Below are 19,595 nucleotides of genomic sequence, written 5' to 3' on the forward strand. Positions count from 1 at the left end.
TGAATAACAACTGTCTGCGTCTTAATGGGGACAAGACTGAGGTGTTACTGATTGGAAGAACTCCCTCGGCGTGGTCATCCGCTTGGTGGCCGGTAGAACTAGGTCAGACTCCTGTCCCCACAGAATCAGCTAGGAACTTGGGAATTCTGCTAGATGCAGAACTCTCGTTTGGAAAGCACATTGCAAAAGTAACCGGCAAATGTTACGCAATTCTTAAAACCTTGCATAAGGTACTGGACCTTTTACCTATTAGCTCGAGGAAATCCCTTATTCACGCCTTAGTTACTCCTCACCTAGACTACAGCAATGCTCTTTTCATTGGCCTTAGTTAGAAAGGCCTAAAGCAACTTCAAAGAGTTCAAAGCGTGGCTGCCCGCTTAGTCCTCAATCTTCCTCGGAGAGCATCTGGGAAGTACGCTCTTGCAAAGTGACACTGGCTGCTCATCAAAGAGCGCATTCTTTTTAAAGCTATGTGCTTCGCCTATCGAATTGCCCAAGGGAAAGGACCACCCTACCTAAAAAGCTGCTTGCTATCCATCGCCCCAAACGCAATCTGAGGTCCTTGGGGAGCATGATGTTCTCAGTGCCCCGCATCTTTAAAGCAAGAACGGGAGGCCGTTCATTTTTCTATCTGGCGGCCACTCACTGGAACAAACTCCCCTTAGAACTGCGTATGGAACCCTCCGAAAGGAGGTTTCGCCTAAGGCTAAAAACACATCTCTTCCCCAGAAGTTAGGGGACAGCGCTTGGCTGTCCAGTTTTTATTGTTCTTGTGGTGGGCTTGTTTTTAGAATGAATGCATCCACAGCTCGGGGACACACTGTCTTGAGTGTAACCATGTGCTCTATAAATGGTTTTATTATTATTATTATTATCTAGAACTATACATTTGAAACACACTGTTGCCATGGAATAATGTTTTCATGAATAAGGGTATGCCAGGAAAACATATTGACTTTCAAAGATTAACTTTGACCTCCTCTACTAGGGGAGTACTTGTTTATTTCCTTTTTGTGTTACAAGTGACATTCAGTGATTTTAAGGATATTGGCCGATAATCCTATTTTACCATGATGCATATTGTAGCGCCTCTAAATGAGTAGCTTTTTTTCCTTGCTTTTTTCTAGATTTCTCTCAGGGTTTAAAACCTGTTGAGACTACAAGCAGCAGATTTTTGTCAGACTGACATTGACAACATGTTGCAGGTGCCTAATCATGTTAACCTCTCAGCCCTTTTCTTTCCTCCCCTCTTGTTGAGGGGTTTGGGCTTAAACAAAGACCAGGGCAAAATGTAGGTGAAACTGCATTCACTTACACATGCATTGACTTTCTACCTATGACTGGCCTGATTGACAAGCATTTTGCTGCCAAAATAGATGGATGCAACCCATTCATATTTTATCTTTACAACTTCCTTTTTCACTCCTGTCAAAAGGTAGAGCAGAGGCTGTACTCCAGCCTTCTGCTGTGGTCTTTTGTGAAATCTGCTATGCACGTGTGCTTGCACCTGCACTGTAGCAGTGGCTTACTTTGTTTTTTGGCACAGATAAACGCAAGCTACCTGTAAAAGGGCACTGCTTTCAGCAAGTTGTCAAATGAACATGCAGTGGCAGCATACTGCAGCATGGAGGCTCTTAGGACTGGGGCACGGCTGCCCACCCAGGCCAGAAAGTAGCCCCCTTTCTAGGAGCCCAGCTGGAAATTTCCACAGTATGTGATTGGCCAGGGCCACTGTGTTTGCTTGGGCATGTGGGTTTATTTTAGGTGGGATATCCAGGTTGTAGTACCCCTCTATGGATGAAGGTCCTAAGGTTGTAGTGTGTTCTGTAAGCTTAGCTCTAGCTAGAGAAGGTCATCTTTGTCCTTCTTCTCATCATGTTCCCCAACATTCTTCCAATTATTGCTTCTCCTCCCAACTCCCACCAGCCGGAATTCCAGGTAAGGCCAAGTGCAGTGTCTGGCTTGCAATACACATTTCCACAAAGAAACTACAAACCAATTCCAGCAGATCAGGATGCGACGAGAGAGAGCAACACTGAAACAAAGATTTAGGCCTCGTAACTTGGCCAATTGGACTTCATAGAAGACACTAGTCTGTCACCTCAACACACATCCTGGGTTTGTGCTGAATACAGAAATTGTATACCTGGCCTACACAAGACTGGATTCCCCCAGAAATGTGGGACCAACATTTTTTTCTTTTGGACTCTTGGAAATGCCAACTGTCATAAGGACAGTTGTTGTTTTCAAGTGTGTGCCTCCCCCCTAGCCACTGTTCACAATGTGACACAGTGAAACTGTGCCCAGTTGTTAGAAAAAGAACCGTATTGAAATGACAATTGATGGCTGCCTTCATTTAAGGGTTTAAGGACCAAATCACTATCACTGTGGAACAAATCCAAAATCCTGGGTCTTGATAAGTAGGAGGTAGACTGGCGCATATACTTGGAAACTGCCTTGCACTACTAGAACTTGTGGTTATGTGTGCCTATGCCCCTGTGAGGTGCTTAACACTAAGAAGTCTGAATGCGATCTCAGATGGATTTCACTGGACCAACCTGACCCAAAGTTGAACACCCCGGCAGCCTGCTCGCTGTAGTACTGCTCGGCGTGAGGATGGCAAATGACCCTCCAACGAACACCCTGTGAGTTCACCAGTAACCATTGTGAGCCCCAGGAAGCCCCAGAGGTAGAGCCATGTCTGACCCTGCAAGCGGCACGCCACTGCCTGTGGTTCTCCTTATCTCTAACCTCTTGTTTATGGTAAAAACCCCTAGTAACTGAATGTCATATAACTTCCCAAAGACGTTGCACATGTTTGATTTAATAAGTCTTAATAAGATCATAAAATGAATAACACTGCTTGGACAGTAGGTTTTTTGTGAGCATTGCTTGTGTAGATGTTATACCTCCACCGTAACTGACTAGAGCAAGTAAGAACTGTTTGACCCTGTTACCAACTGAAAGACAAAGCAAGATTGAAAAAAAAGCCCTTGGAATTTAACTGAGCAAGCAATAGTTTTGGTTTATCCATTTCGAGGAAAGACAGCAATATTTGTTATAAGGCCTCCTTAATTTCCTCCGAGCTGTGCAGACCCCGGACAACTGGCTTAGTACTGGGCCGTAACACACACTTTCTGCAAGTTTAAAAAAAATCATGAGGTTAAACTATTGCAGGAAACATGGTCCCAGGTGAGCCTTCCAATAGAAGTATACTTGGAATATAGAACACCCGCTCAGAGGCTGCACAAGTCTAGCCGACTCAGCGGCGCTCTCTCAATTTACATTTCAGCCAAGTGAAATGTCAATATAGCGCAATTGACATTTGAAGAAGACTGAATTTCCGGCGTAAGGATCAACAATCCTAAACCGACTAAACAACTTATTCTGATCAACATCTATATTTCACCAAGCATCAGGGAGAAAAAAACGAAGTTTAATCACCTAATTTCAGGTCTTGTGTAATCTACAAAGTAACTATAAAAGAAAAGCTTCCTTAGTATCAGGGGACAATAACACAAACCTCTCAAAAGAACTTCCTGAAGAGTATGACGCACCGTGGCCAGATACTCTGGAACAAACAAAACCCACCGGCAACAAATATAGTAAACTAGGTGAATATATGGTACTACTACATAGTCATCTGGGCTACACAATTTTGACTGGTCGCTTCCCTAAGGATAATCCTCCCAACTGGACAAGATCAAACGGTCATACCCACTCCTTTTTAGACTATACCATCTGTAACAAGGAAATCCTTCCTTTTATCGAGAATTTCACCATAGCTGCTCGAGGAGACCGCGACCATCACCATGTCATTTCATCTAGCACATCATGCTGTGACAAGCCTGACTTCAGGAGGTAATTATACTGAAAATCTCAAACGGTTGAAATGGTCTGATGCAATTATACCAGCAATAATGAGCCAATGTAGAGCCCAGCAAGAATTAACGAGTATTGATGTACCCTGCCAATTATATCATAGGAACTCTTCTCCCGGGAACTGCTTAAAAAATTGTCACGTACTTTACGAAAAACCAAAAAAGGAAATTCAGCAATAATAGCCGAAATTAGGAAATTAAAATCAGTACGTAACCGCGCGCTAAGACAAGCACACAGGCACCCAGAGGAAGATCATAATCTCAGCAAATATAAGCAAGCTCAAAAAACATTCCGACAAGCAATATTCATTGAGAAAAAAAATGCTCCGAGCAGTTCTGGTTAAAATTGATACACGCAAGTAAAAATCATAACCCAAAATCTTTCTGGTCACTTGTTAATTCCAAAATACACAAGCAAGGAGGACAAAGTAGCGCTAATAACATAAGTGAACGGGGACTCCCTGTGGTACTTTAAGGTCTAGAGGAGGGAGTGACTGTCTACAGCAAACAAACAAGGGAACCTCTATACTGACCTATGTTCCTTTACATTTGAGCATTAAAGTCTCTTCAGAATTGTAATTACGATGCTACATAAGACAACAAATAGTTCATTGAGACATGGAATGTATGTTTAATTTCTTTCGTTTATTTTATATCTTTTACTTTAACAGATTATTTTTTCATTTTCTAGTAATCATTTTATCAAAATTACAAAACAGTGACATGGTGACATATGTATATATAATTAAAAATGCATGGTTGAATCATATCTAAACAGAACCCCCTAAACAGTACATATAGATTGACTTACCACTCATACCATCATTCATACAAATTCAGACTTTCATACCAGTTATACTAACAATAACACAGAACAGTGAGAACAAAAGTGAACAACATGTATCGTGTCCTCCGATAGACTCCTCAGAAAATGGCTAGAACCTGTTATCTTATTTCTTCCTTTTTGTTTTGAGGGTTAGCAGTTTTTAATACTCATTTCTTTTCCTTCTCCAGATTTTGATTTCTGATTTAAACTGAGGATGTCTGATGCGTATGGCCAAAGTAGCGTTAACATCTCTGAAGCTGAATGGGTATCTTATCTAACAACTCATTTTGAGGAACCAGAAAAAGTTGTCCCATTGGCCAATCCACCGACTATGGCTTCACAACTCAATTTATGCCAACCACTAGGCACAATAGATGTAGCTGTGAGAAGTTGGCCTGATATATGATGCTCAATAGTTCTAGTGATCACCTTGTATCAGTCCAAACAACCCTTATGGAGATTGGTTGTAAGTCACCCTTATAGACCAGCTATCCTAATGGTAGCATGGACAAAGCAGTCTTAGGCTAAACTCTTTTGGCATGTGAAGCCAGCTGTTTTACCACATATAACCCCTTGAATACCAAATGCAAGGAACCCACACAGGTAGTTATGAAAATAAACAAGATATTTATTAACTAACAAACACCTCTGAACTCTTTATGAGATCAGAGGGCTAAGCACATGACAAGACTCTTAAGAAAAATACGTTAAGTTGCATGAATTACAATGTTGCCCTAGGGGCGCAACAAACCATATACTAAACAAGTGGTATAAGGAAGTAGATAGAAGGAATGGAGCTGGCCAGAGGCTGTAGGATCGCTGGGACTACACTATCCTAACTTTAGGTAAGTAATAGGAGGCCCACGGGACGCGTGTGCAGAGTGTGAACTCACACGCGAGATGCGTAACAAAGTCAATGGACAGTACAGTTTACGAAAAAGGTAAGTATGGACAGTTCGTGTTAGGACTAAAACGACTGTGAAACTGGACACTAGGTGAGTCAATCTACCCTTGAGCACCGAAATGCTCTTGTTACCTCACCCACGGGCTGCGGGTGCATAGTTGTGAAAGTGCGTCTGGTTTCTGCGTTGAAGTCAATGGAGCCTTGAAGAAAAGATGCTGCAGGCGACCAGGAGGAAGCTGTCCGGATGGATCCAAGGGTGGATCAAGGAAGATGGATACCTGAAAGCAGAGGGGACAATGTTCACAGTTACTAGCCAGTGACTGGAGTGGAACCAGGAAAGAACCAGATGCTGTCGTCGCGATCAGGTGAAGAGTGGACGCTTGACTCTGCAGCCACGTGGACCAGGAGGTGTCTTCGACGACCAGGATGGAGGCACGAGCTGCCCTACGCAGGCTCTCGCTGTCGGCAGTGTTGGTTCTGGATTCAGCGTCAACAGGCCTTGGCAAAGGCAACCCACACGGTGAGTGGAAAAGGCGTCTGTTGCGGACCAGGAGGGTCCGGGGTACTTCTCTTTCGGAAGGAAGCAAGGGTCAGTCTGGAGCAACGAGACCAGCAGTGTTGATGTTGTGGATCGTCGTCTAGGAGGCCACTAGCCTGCCGGCAAGTGACCAGACAATGCGTCGAGCAGCAGTCAATCAAAAGGGCCCCACGCAGATCTCGTAGATGCTGGAGGGCTGATCTTCTGTGCAGTAGCTGCTCGGGGGTGGGGCTTCTCAATCCCCAAAGCACTTAGTCGAGGATACCTCAGAAGTCGTGCTGGAAGCGAATTGCAGTTTCTTCAAGATGGCCGGTCCCACGTGTTTCGTCACACCCACGGATCTCAGCTGTGCTGCAGAGGTAGGTAGAGGTCGGAGAGGTCTGGGAGTCCGGGTCTCGTCGGGCTCTGAAGTCTGGATCCACTCGGGAAGACGACAAAGTGATCAGCTGGAACGCTTGATGGTGCCTGCTTGTGCAGGGTGGTCACTCCTTGGCCACAAGGGAGATTTCTTCAGTCTTCTGTGGAGCAGAACGTCGAAGTCCAGAGTTTCTTCTTGTAAAGTTGTTCAGGATAATCTAATTTGGAATGGGACCAGCTCCTACCTTTATTCTCCTAAAGGGGGCTGTACTATCACTAGGTCCCTCCTAAGGGTGGGACCAGGAAGGGGGGTGGTTACACCCCCTATCCTTTGTCCAGTTTCGCGCCAGAGCTGGGGCTGGAGTGCCCCAGCAACTGGTTTGAACCGGTGTATGCACAGGGCACCTTGTGTGCCCCAGGCATGTCTCATTCCTTTCAGGCCTGTCCTACCTAATACACAAAATTCTGACTTGCGTCTGTGGTGGCAGCATCCATTTTGTGATGCTGAGGCTCGAGTTAACTTTAACCGGGGTTCACAGTTACATACATGTCGTGTCCCTCTAAAAGGGTGGAATGCTACCCCCGTCATCAGAATTGGTGAGGGGGTAGTATTCCAATTCGTATAACACCTTACTCGACATGTTTTGATAATGCTATGCCAAAGTTAGCAATAACCCAGAGGATTATAATGCACTTAAGAGTATATGGTATAGCGTTATCATGGAAACAGCTAAAGGACTTGGTTCCGAAAGCTGCAGACAGGCTCAACTCATGCTAGAGCACCATCTCGCATAATTCCAAGCACTCTGCCTCCAGGATTGTTAAGGCCTGCCATAGGAGTGACTTATAGGAGTATATGTGTCCATTTTAGGTTTAGATACAGGCATACTATATCTAAAGCAAAGATTGATTACACCACCTTGCCCCAGCTGATTGATCAGCCAGTTGTGTCAGATTTGGATGGCCAGCCAGGGGTGGCATAATACATGCTGCAGCCCCTGGTAGGCCGTGGGTTCACATATGCCCTGGGTACCTATGGTACACTGTACAAGGACTTACAAGAGTGACCCAATACCGATTGGTAAATGCACCTAAAGTACATGGATGTCAATTTAGAGAGAGAACAGCTAGGCTGTGGGTCTGATTAGCAGGCCCACAGCCAGGGAAAGTCGTAAACCAGTGAAGCAAAAAGCAAAAATCTGGGGTGACCATAGGATTGCAGACCCTACTCTCCTACAGTAGCTATACTAGAAAACTATGCTGAATCAAACCTAAGGATCCTATCGACAACTGACACGAAATCTTTGCTTCAGCCCACAGAACCGTCACAACGTGTACCAACAACATTGGGAATTATTACAGAAAAAACAGCTTGAATTATAACCGAGGGTCGCTCAGATGGAGCCCCAGGGCCAAATGGTCTACCCCAGTCTCTGTTTAAACAGGATACAGAATTCTGGGCAAATAAACTGACACCTCTTTTTTCTTATTGCCGGATCCTCTCGGTATTGCCGGAGTCAGGGCAAGGTGCCATTATACATCCAATTTATAAAGGCGGAAAGAGGTCAGATCCGAAAAACTACAGGATGATTACCCTACTGGCTGTGGAATCGAAATACTATGCTAAGCTGTTCCTTCAAGATCTGGAGTCTTAGGCTGCAAAAAACCACCTCATACCCTCTAACCAGACAGGATTTGTGCAAAAATCAGACACCATAACAACCCTGCTTTCAATGTCTGGCCTGTTGGATAAAGTGGCAGCCTCAGTAACGTTAATGCATGGCTGTTTCGTTGATTTTAAGGCTGCTTTTGACCGAGTACCCGAAGCCGATTATGGCGCAAACTGCGAACATGGTGGATTCCACCAGTGCTACTTTAAGCCATAATTGTGCTACACACTAACACATGGAGCCGCATAAAACTTGGGGATGGGTCATACATCTCAATGAAAGAAGGTTGTGTGCTGGCGCCCCTTCTTTTCAATCTCTTCATTTCTGATCTGTCAGAGTCACTTGATGAATTTAACTCTCATCCCCCAAAACTCACCGGGGTAAGAGTTAGTAACCTACTGTATATGGACGATCTGGTCTTGCTTAGTCACACTAGTGTCGGCTTGCAGAGACTACACGATCGGTTGTCTTTATATACCACCGAAAACGAACTGGAACTGAATTTAACGAAGACTAGGGCAATCACCTTTGGGCAAAGGAAATACCAAGGTGGCGGTTAGCAATTCAATGGCAAAAATGTTGATAGAGCCCATATGGACAGAAGGGGTTCATTTTCTAAACATGGAGACGAGGTAGAAGCCAAAGCTCTGACAATCCAGGTGGCTTTCAAGACCCTTGCAAGGCAACTGTCCGGTCCAAGCCTGACCCCACTAATAACAGTTATGAAGGCAAAAATCATCAACTTCATCACCTATAACCAGGAGATCATGCAAGGGAAAGACAACAGCCATGAGAACAAAATGATAACAAGAACATTCAAACAGGTGCTGAGCTTTCCAAAAACGTCATCTCCTTCTCAAATACGTCTTGAGTTTGGTCTCCAAGGTCACCAAGCAGTAGGGGTCGGTGCATATATCTGGCTGTGCAATAAGTTGCATAGCTCCAGAGAAGAAAGCCTGGAGGCTCTCTTGTGGTGGGAAATTTCAGCCGGTCAACTTGGCAGACCATACCGGCGTTATCTACAAGACTCCCTAAAACTCCTGGACACAGAAGAAATCTGGAGCTCAAAGGCATCGCAGCAGGCACTTAAAGTCCACATAAAAAGAAACGTCCGCCTCTGGTCTTTTCATTCAGATAGAGCTCAACTGGCACAACGTAAGCATGCCTGGACAATTGTCCGGTTTAAGCCATGGATCATGGCACCCCATCTGTCATGTACCTACTCAGTGTTGTGGAAAAAAAATGTTGTCCCTCAGAATAGGTGAATGGCCATTCCTGTATCATTTGCCAAGCTGGTGCCATGCAAATACCAACATAACGTGTAGGGGGTGCAGGAGTAGTATGGAAACAATCGAGCATGTGGTATGTCTTTGTCCTGCAGTCCTTGACGATCAAAAGATCTTGTTAAAGAGCGAATGGAACAAACTCTGCATTCGCACGTGTTGACAAGCTATCCTTGCATCAATGAACTCGGATAATCCACAGCTTAATATCCGGTTCACCAAGTTTGCTACAAGATTAGCAAGAAAATGTATAAACAGCGAGAGCCAGCAAGTCCACAACGGTTAACCATTAAATCAATCAATCAATCATATCATTTGTAAAGCGCACTACTCACCCGTGAGGGTCTCAAGGCTCTGGGGTGGGGAATGCTGCTACTGCTCAAAGCGAGGTCTTGAGGAATGTTCTGAAGGTCAGCAAGTCTTGGGTCTGCCGTAGGTGGATGGGGAGAGTGTTCCAGGTCTTTGCGGCGAGGTAGGAGAATGATCTGCCGCCTGAGGTCGCTCTTTGGAAGCGGGGGACTGTAGCGAGGACGAGGTCGGCGGAGCGGAGCTGGTGGGTGGGTGTGTAGAAGCTGAGTCGTCTGTTGTACAATGGTCCAGTGTTGTGGAGTGCCTTGTGTGCGTGGGTGAGTAGCTTGAAGGTTATCCTCTTGTTGACCAGGAGCCAGTGCAGGTCTCAGGTGGGGTGGGATTTGGCTGCGGCGAGGGATGTCGAGGATCAGGCATGCAGAGGCGTTCTGGATGCATTGGAGCCGTCTCATGAGGTTGGCCGAGGCTCCTGCGTAGTGGGCGTTTCCATAGTCCAACCTACTGCTGACAACGGCCTGGGTGACTGTTCTTCTCGTTTCAGTGAGGATCCACTTGTAGATCCTAAGGAGCATGCGGAGGGTGTTGAAGCAGGAGGAAGAGATGGCGTTGACCTGTTTAGTCATGGAGAGATTGGAGTCGAGGATGACCCTTAGCTTGCGTGCGTGGTCGGTGGGTGTTGGAGCGGTTCCCAGTGCGGTCGGCCTCCAGGAGTCATCCCAGGCCGAAGGGTTGGATCTGAGGATGAGGACCTCCGTCTTGTCAGAGTTCAGCTTCAGTCGGCTGTTCCTCATCCATTCAGCAACGGCCTTCATTCCTTCGTGAAGGTTGGTTTTGGCGGTGTGGGGGTCCTTGGTGAGGAAGAGTATCAGCTGGGTGTCATCGGCGTAGGAGAGGATGTTGAGGTTGTGCCGATGGGCGACGTTGTGAGCGGTGCCATGTAGATGTTAAACAGTGTTGTGCTGAGGGATGAGCCCTGGGGTACGCCGCAGATTATCTCGGTGGCTTCGGAGCGGAAGGGGGGAAGGCGGACGCTCTGTGTTCTGCCAGAGAGGAAGGAGGTGGTCCAGTCCAGGGCTTTCTCTTGGATCCTAGCGTTGTGGAGGTGTGTTCGTAGTGTGTGGTGACAGACCATGTCGAAGGCGGCTGACAGGTCCAGGAGGATGAGGGCTGCCGTTTCTCCGTTGTCCAGCAGGGACTTGATTTCATCGGTGGCGGCGATGAGGGCAGTCTTGGTGCTGTGGTTGCTGTGGAACCCGGACTGGGAAGGGTCCAGGATGTTGTTCTTCTCGAGGTAGCGGGTCAGTTGTTCGTTGACGGTCTTCTCGATGACCTTTGCCGGGAACGGGAGCAGGGAGATGGGCCGGACGTTCTTGAGGTCCTTAGGGTCCGCCTTGGGTTTCTTGAGTATGGCGTTGATCTCGGCCTGCTTCCAGCTCTCCGGGAAGGTTGCTGTCTCGAAGGAGGTGTTGATGACTTTCCGGAGATAGGGTGCAATGGATGTGCTGGCTTTGTTGAAGATGTGGTGTGGACATGGATCTGACTGAGATCCGGAGTGGATGGTGTTCATGATTTTGATGGTGTCATCGTCGTTGATGTTGGTCCAGTAGAGCAGGCGGTTAGTGCGGATGGTGGTCGTGGGGGCGGAGGTCTCAGTGGTTGTCGGGGCGGCCGTGGCGTTGAAACTGTTGTGGATGTCTGTGATCTTACGGTGGAAGAAGATGGCCAGCAAGTTAGACAGGTCTTGCAAGGGTGGGACGTCGTTGGTGTTGGAGCTGGGGTTGGAGAGTTCCTTCACGATGTTGAAGAGCTCTTTGCTGTTGTGCGCGAAGTTGTCTAGGCGGTCTTTGAAGGAGGCCCTTTTGGCGGATCTGATGAGGTGATGGTGTGTGCGGGTGGCATTCTTGTGGGCGGCGTGGCTGTCCGGTGTTCGTTCACGGAGCCAGATCTTATCCAGCTTTCGGCAGGTTTGCTTGGAGGCCCGGAGGTCTTCAGTGAACCAGCTGGCTTTCTTGTTGGTATGATTGTTGAAGGGTTTCGTGATCGGGGCGGGGGTGTTGGCGCAGTCGATGATCCACTGTCTGAGGTTGCGGGCGGCGGTGTCTGGGTCGGTATGGTCGGCGGATGGGCTGTGGGCGAGGGTGGTGGTTAGCCAGTCTTTGGTGACTTTGCTCCAGCAGCAGTGAGGCATCTTTTGGGTGCGGTGGTGCGTGGTTGGTTTCTTGAAGGTGAAGTGGATGCAGCGGTGGTCGGTCCAGTGGAGTTTGGTGGTATGGTTGAAGGAGACGTGGGGGCTTGCGGAGAAGATGGGGCCAAGCGTGTGACCGGCGGAGTGGGTGGGTGTCGTGACGAGTTGTCTGAGTCCGAGGTTGACTAGGTTGTCGATCAGGGTGGTGGAGTTGGTGTCGTCATTGCTTCGAGGTGGAAGTTCTGGTCACCGAGGAGGATGTTGTCCATGGAGGCGAGGGCGTGTGTGCTGACTAAGTCGGCGATGGAGTTGCTGAACTGTGGTCAGGGTCCGGGCGGTCTGTAGATGAGGGTTCCTCTGAGGGTGGTGTTTCTGTCGGTGTGGATCTGGAAGTGCAGGTGTTCGGTGGTGCTGAGGGTGTCGTCGGTGTTGGTCGAGACTCTGAGAGTGTTCCTGTGGACGATGGCGATTCCTCCTCCCGCTCTGTTGGTGCTGTCCTTGCGGGTGATCTTGTAGCCTTCCGGGACGGCTATGGCTATGTTGGGTGCCGAAGCGGGGTTCAGCCAGGTCTCCGTCAGGAAGGCGACGTCTGGGGATAATGAGTCGAGTAGGTCCCAGAGTACAACGGCATGTTTTCGGGCAGAGCAGGTGTTGAGAAGGATGCATCTGAGGTGTTTGGGTTCTTTCCTGGTCGGCAGCATGGTGGGGCGGATGCTTGTGAAGCTACAGTTCCGGCAGGTGAAAGATCCGTGGGTACGCTTCGGGCGGCCAGGAAGCAGGTGTGTGATCTTCCGGTGTTGAGTTCGTGGAGGGTTCTGGAATCGTAGTGTTGTCGGGCGTTGTGGCGTTCGTGGTGTCCAGGGGTCCTGGCGCTGGGCGGGGTCCAGGCACGGACGGGCACATTCAGGCTTGCCTTGGGTGCACCCGCTGAGCGCGGCCGCATAGCGGCTTCCATATGAGGGGATCTGGGAGCGAGGAGCAGCTGGGAGGGGGAACGGGGCAGCGAATGGGATTGCACGTGGGCAGGGACGCAGTGGCGGGAAAAGCGGCCGGGGGCCGCGGGAGAACTGGGCACAGGAAGGAAAAACAAGTTTAGGCAAGAAAACAAGTACAAGCACAGAGGAATAAAAACCAGTCTGGGCAAGAAAGCGAGTACAGGCACAGGGGAATAAAAACCAGTCTGGGCAAGAAAGCAAGTTAGGCACAGGGGAAAAATACAAGATTAGGCAAAAACAATGCAGGCAGAGCCGTGCAGCAGCATGTGGAGCGACCTGCCTGCGAGCAGTGTCATTAAAGGATGGATAAAGCCCAACATTGTTCTGTTATATTGCACATTCCTCCGTATCACTCAACAGCAGTTTACTACGGCCTTTTGCATATGGATCATTTTGCCTCCTTGAGCATCCCTGGAACCCCCAAATTACTGTATGCAGGGATTATATCATACAAATGGAATCTCATTACCAGGGACTTTACCATATATACAGAATCGCATTACCAGTGTTATCAACCATCACCCTTTAAACAACTAATGTCTGTCCTGTGGCCCTAGCAGATGATAAATTAGAATGGATGACTATGGTTCTTAACTGTTTTTAAATCACTTCTTAAAACGTTGTACCTTATTATTATGACCAAATATAGGTTTCCAGGATTTTAAATTTATTGACAAATGTTTCCTTGATATTCGTTGGGATGGTACAAATGGACATATTTGGGTGGATTTAAAATAAAAATAATTAAGAAGAAACAATGTAAGCAAAAACACAGGACTTAGATAAATGCCCGTCCTTTGTACCATGTGCAAATATTTTAATAATCATTTGATATACATTTTTTATTAGTGATGCATGTTCACCATTGTAATGATTTTTATTAATCAAACAATAAATTATTCTAACACTGGCATTTAGGTTAGCACGATAAAGGGACAGTGTTTGTACACTTTATATTAATTTTGCATCATTGCAATAGTTGCGCCCTGTATATTCATATTTGTTTTTATTGATCAGCAGCAACCTGTTCCTTGTGCACTCAACACAACATAAAAACACATTTTCTTCTTCATTCTTCAGACTACTTATTTAACATATTTAGAATATGTGTATGCTCTTTTCAATATTGTGTCCGAGTTTGATTTGTGAAGTAGATTGCAACATTGTGTCTCACTTTTCTAACTATTTTTTTTTCATCATCTAGAGACAATAATGGTAACTCTTTTGACCTTTCACCTCTTTCACAACATGCTGAAAATTGGGAGGCCATCACAAGGTCTGGATCCACTGAGAAGTACTTAATAAATATCTGCAGTTCTTTAGTCCCAGAGAGTGGTAAGGAGGATTTCACTACCATTTGTATTTATTATGTTTCATGCTTGAAAACTGTTATGGCAGAGTCAAAACATGCAAGAGGTTTAAAGGTTTTACAATGCTTGAATCCATATTTTTCTATAGACTGTGTGCCCGGAGAGATTTAATATGGTAGATTGTTTTTCCATACGCCATTCGAGCTTTATTAGTGTCTATGAGCATGTTGATGGTACTTAAGATGTTCAGAATTACTCTGGGATTAGTTTGTTGATCGCCTTGCTTGAATTCATGTACTTTTTTTTGAGCTGCTAATATGGATAGTTATAAACTTAATGAGTTTTTCCCAAATCAGTGGAGAGAAGGTAATTTTGATGCAGGGAGTGTACCACTCAGGAAATGGGATACTGACTGATCGCTCATCTAGGTAAAGGTCAATTTGCAATCCCAAATTATGTAGATTACAGACACCACTTCCCTAAAATTAGTGAAGTTATGAAAGACCAAGTTCAACCCAAAGGGCGGCACATCATATTGATAGTGAGTGATCATTCCACCCTAAATACCCAGAAGCCCCATTTCGCCATAAACCTTGGGGCCAGAGAGGGATGTGAACAGGCTTCATCCTAAAGCTATAGAATATGATAAGAATAGGTTACAATTTCAATATCTCTCAGGATCACTTCTTTCTGCACTCCCACCAGAAGCTTCTATGAGACCATCTTGGAGCAGTAAAGGCTAAACTGAGGAGTGGGCGGGGGGGGGGGAGGGGGGGTTACTGACATCCTGACCACAAGACCCACCACTGAGTGGGTCCATGAGATCTTAGTAATGTCAAGAAAATGTACTCACCAAAGTTAAAGTTATGGTCACCTCGAGTTTTACAAGGTATATTTATTTGTTTAGAATATGTTAATCAGTGTATTCAAACTAAATGTGTTCAACCTATTCACCTTTGGAGTTACAGCAGAAGTACAGCCAGTCTTCTCCAGTATGCACCTTTGAGTTAATCTGCGGTCTTGTAACGTCCATGCTACTTCAGGCTTCTCTCCCTCAGTATTTGAGTCTCACTTCAGCTAGCCACAAAAAATACATTATAGAAAAAGCTGTAAGGGGGGGGCAAAGAGGCTACATGCAAGAAGTAAAATAGTTGGCATTGTCTGATACTATCTTTCAACTTACCATAGAAAGATGAGCGAAATGTTTGACTTGCTGGAAACAGCAAATCTTACCATAATGACCCGTTGGGTTGATAAGCTCAGCTTGGAGAAGACCTCTGTTTCTGATCCACTTTTATGGTCTGTGAGGAGCACATTACACAGCCTTCATCCTTCCTTCACTTGACTCTGAAGTTGGGCTGATTGTGCCATTGGGTTTCCTGCTCCTGCTTGTGTCACACCATTCCTTTAGTGCTTTTTGTCGATACCCACTTCAGTTGATGTCTTACTTTTGAATATATTTTTACCTGAAAAAGTTGGTGCAGTTCAGAACAATTCCGATCTGTATCATGCTGTAAATGAGTAAATCCCAATGTCCATATTTTGCCTCATCCTGCTCAGCCAGGGAGTACGTTTTGCCACCTATCTCCCACCTTTTGTCGTATAAATTTCTGGACATCTTAAGTACCAATCATTTAGGGTTTCTGATACTGTGTCTACCTTTCAGCACACCACAGTTTGGCTCTGGTTTCTCTCCAACCCTGGCAAAAAAGCCATTCTTCTGATGGATACATCCGACTGTGGATTCCTCACCTTATGAATATCCCCTGCGCCAGCATTCCGTGGAAATTTTTCCTAGCTCTCCACGCCAAAGAGGTCGGCACAATGCCATGGCTCCACACACGACTCCGCGTGACGTCACTGGAGCCATAAGAGGACCAAGTCGGTGTGATGACATCCGTTCCCTTTTTTCCGCGCTGCTAACGGTTTTTTCTGGGACTCTCCATACTTTAACTGGGTACTTTGTAATTTCGTTTGTATCTCTTTCTCTTTTGTCATGTCTGCCACAAGGAAGTCCGGTTTTAAGCCCTGTAAGGAGTACGGTGGACATATGTCGATTACTGACCCGCATGAAGATTGTCTTTGGTGCTTGTCTTCAGACCACCATGTCGAGGGATATACTTTGTGCAGGAAGATGAATCTTAAGGCGTTGAAGGAGCGAGAAGCCAAGCTTTATATGGCCAAGGCAAGAAAAGAAAAAAGGGGTCGGAAAAGGTCAAAGTCCAAGTCATCGACGTCGCATGACTCCAAGAGGAAGCATAAGAAGAAGAGGAGACAGGCTTCTCGACTTCGATCCTCGAAGGTTGTGGTGTTGAGGTCGCCTTCTCCTGCTCGACGTGAAGAAAAGGACTTGGTATCTCCTTCAGTGTCTCCTCGGGTGACTCCGGCTCAATCTCCTTCATATGCAGGGACTCCAGAGCAGGTATTGACACCGAGATTGTCACCGGCTCCAGAAGGTGTGTTGAATCCGGCTGACACAGAGGTTCCTTCGGGTCCGGCTGTTCCACCTGTGGCTCCAGCAGCTCAGACTCCAGAGGTTCCTCGTTCGGATCTCGAGCCGGCGTCATACCCCCAGTTTCCGACGCCGGGTTCGGATCCCTCACATTTTTTTAATGCAATGTATTGCATGTTCGCTAAGGCCTTGTACCCCTCTGAAGCACCTTCGGGTAGCATGGGTCCTATGGCATTTAATTTGGGTGTGCCTCACCAATATCCACAGGCCCCCTTTATGCCGTTCATGCCAGCAACGCTTTCCTGGCTCTTTCCGGCTCCGAGGATGTCGACGCTGTATGGTCAGTCCCCGGCTCCATCTCGTGAAGCTTCTCGAATTCTATCGGTGCTGGCTACTGCAGTGGATCCACCTTCGATGCTGCTCTGGGAGCCTTCGACGCCGCGTGTGGTGCTGCCCACACCGCTACCGAAGATGTGCTCGAGGAGATAAGCGCAGAGATTATTGGAAGAGGAGCAGTACCAGGCTGAAGAGAGGGAGGAAGGAGAAGTGTATGACACAGAAGATGTGTTTGAAGACTTGTGTGAAGAAAGTGGACTTGACACTTCTCCGGAGTGGGAAGTTGCTTCTCAAAAGGCTTCCCCCTCAAAGGATGTTGCTCCTTATCATACGGTTATTAGGAAGGCTGCAGAGCTTTTGTATTTGCAGCTTCCTATGGCGGCATATAAGCTTAATTGTTTCATGGAAGTTCTTCATTTTCTGTCTTCGGTGGTTGAACCACTTTTACCATTTAATGATGCACTGACAGAGCCAATCCTCAATGTGTGGTGCAACCCTCTTTCGGCTCCTGCGATTTTGAGGTCAGTCTCAAGAAAATATAGACCTGCTCCTGGAGATCTGGTATTCCTTTCTTCTTACCCCTCTCCTGAGAGTCTGGTGGTGCAGGCTTCTTGTTCGAAGCAATCTACAGGGGCGTTTTCGCAGACAATAGCAGACAGGGATTCCAAGAAGTTGGGTCAGTCTGCGAAGGTCTTTTCATCAGCCAGTATGGCTCTGAAGTCTACCAACGCCACTTGTCTTTTGGGCAGGTATATTCATGCCTTAATGGACTCTGCTAAATAGCTTCTTCCTAAGTTATCTGAGGAGGACAGCGAGAGTCTGAGTGAGGTGTTTGCCAGGTTTTCCAATCTGGCCTGGATACAGCGGATTCTGTTACCAGGGTAATGGGTTCATGAATGGCGACAAGAAGGCATGCATGGTTAAGATCTTCTGGGTTCTCCCCTGACGTGCAGGCTGCTAATCTTGATTTGCCATTTGATGGGTCCAGGCTTTTTGGTGAAAAGGCGGACTCTGCCCTGCAAAGATTTAAGGACAGTAAGGCAACAGCAAGGTCTTTAGGTCTGCAGACTCAGACAAGAGGCTATGAGTATAGACAATACCATGGCTTTGGAAAGTCTTCCTTTCGTGGGTTCAGACAGCCTCAGCAACAGCAGCAGAACCCCTTGTATAAAAGCTGCAGGGGTAAAGGCAGAGGTCGCCTTCGTGGATCTGGGCGTCAACCTTCTTCTTCCTCCTCCTTTTCCTCCTCTACCTCCCCAACCCCTCCTGGTAATGCAGGAAAGCAGCCCTAGATCCGCCATCTTGGATCATGTAGTTCCCATGGGAGGCAGGCTTGCCCATTTTCTACAAGATTGGAAATTGATCACATAGGACCTTTGGGTTTTAGATCTGGTAGAAAATGGGTACGCCCTTCCCTTCAGAGAATTCCCTCCTCCATACCCTCCTTGCCAAGGCTTTTGCATGGAGGATCATTTGCTTCTTCTTCAGAAGGAGGTTCTTACCCTGTTACAAAAAGGTGTGATAGAGGTGGTTCCGGAGCAGGAAAGGGGTCAGGGGTGCTACTCCCGTTATTTCCTGATTCCCAAGAAGGATGGCCGGTTACGTCCTATCCTGGACTTAAGAATTTTGTTTCTTAAGCAGAATAGATTCAAGATGCTCACCCTAGCGCTGGTTCTTCAAGCGCTTCAGCTAGAAGACTGGATGGGGTCCATCGACTTACAGGATGCGTATTTTCACACCCCAATCCTGAAGTCGCACAGGAAGTATCTCCGTTTTACGGTTGGGTCGCAACATTACCAGTTTGCGGTCCTTCCGTTTGGTCTTACTTCCGCACCTAGACTCTTCACCAAGGTGATGGCAGTGGTGGCTGCCCATCTCAGGAGGTCGGGGATCCCAGTTTTCCCCTACCTGGACAACTGGCTTTTGAAGGCAGAGTCTCCAGAGATGGTGCGTCATCATCTGCAGGTTACAACCCAGCTGTTGTACTAATTGTGTTTTTCGATAAATGTACCCAAGTCTCCCCTGGTGCCCTCACAGCACAACCTGTCCATAGGGGTGCAATACTGGATACCACTATCAATCAATCAATCAATCAATCACGGCATTTGTAAAGCGCGCTACGCACCCGGGAGGGTCTCAAGGCACTGGGGGAGAGGGGTAAGTTACTTCTCGAGCAGCCAGGTCTTGAGCTGCTTACTGAAGGAGAGATGGTCCTGGGTTCGCCGTAGATGGGTGGGAAGGGAGTTCCAAGTCTTGGCTGCCTGGTAGGAGAAGGATCTTCCTCCGGCGGTGGTTCTGCGGATGCGTGGTACGGTGGCGAGGGCGTGGCTGGTCGATCGTAGCTGGCGGGGGGCGTGTAGAAGGTCAGGCGGTCGCTGAGGTACTTGGGGCCCAGGTCGTGGAGAGCCTTGTGTGCGTGGGTGAGGAGTCTGAACGTGATTCTCTTGCTGACGGGGAGCCAGTGCAGGTCTCTCAGGTGTCCTGTGATGTGGCTGTGTCGGGGGATGTCCAGGATGAGACGTGCGGAGGCGTTCTGGATGTGTTGGAGT

The 19,595-nt window shown here is 47.2% G+C and overlaps 1 protein-coding gene across 1 annotated transcript in view; it reads left to right on the forward strand.

The window, feature by feature from the left end:
• IGF2R (insulin like growth factor 2 receptor) overlaps positions 1 to 19,595 on the forward strand; it is a 1,757,136-nt gene that overhangs the window by 968,591 nt on the left and 768,950 nt on the right. Inside the window, exon 30 of the mRNA XM_086927157.1 lies at positions 14,153 to 14,283. Coding sequence (XP_086783283.1) covers positions 14,153 to 14,283 — 131 coding nt within the window. The remainder of the gene's footprint in view (positions 1 to 14,152; positions 14,284 to 19,595) is intronic.

This window comes from Lissotriton vulgaris, chromosome 6 (genome assembly GCF_964263255.1).
Source record: "Lissotriton vulgaris chromosome 6, aLisVul1.2, whole genome shotgun sequence".
Classification (NCBI taxonomy): domain Eukaryota; kingdom Metazoa; phylum Chordata; class Amphibia; order Caudata; family Salamandridae; genus Lissotriton; species Lissotriton vulgaris.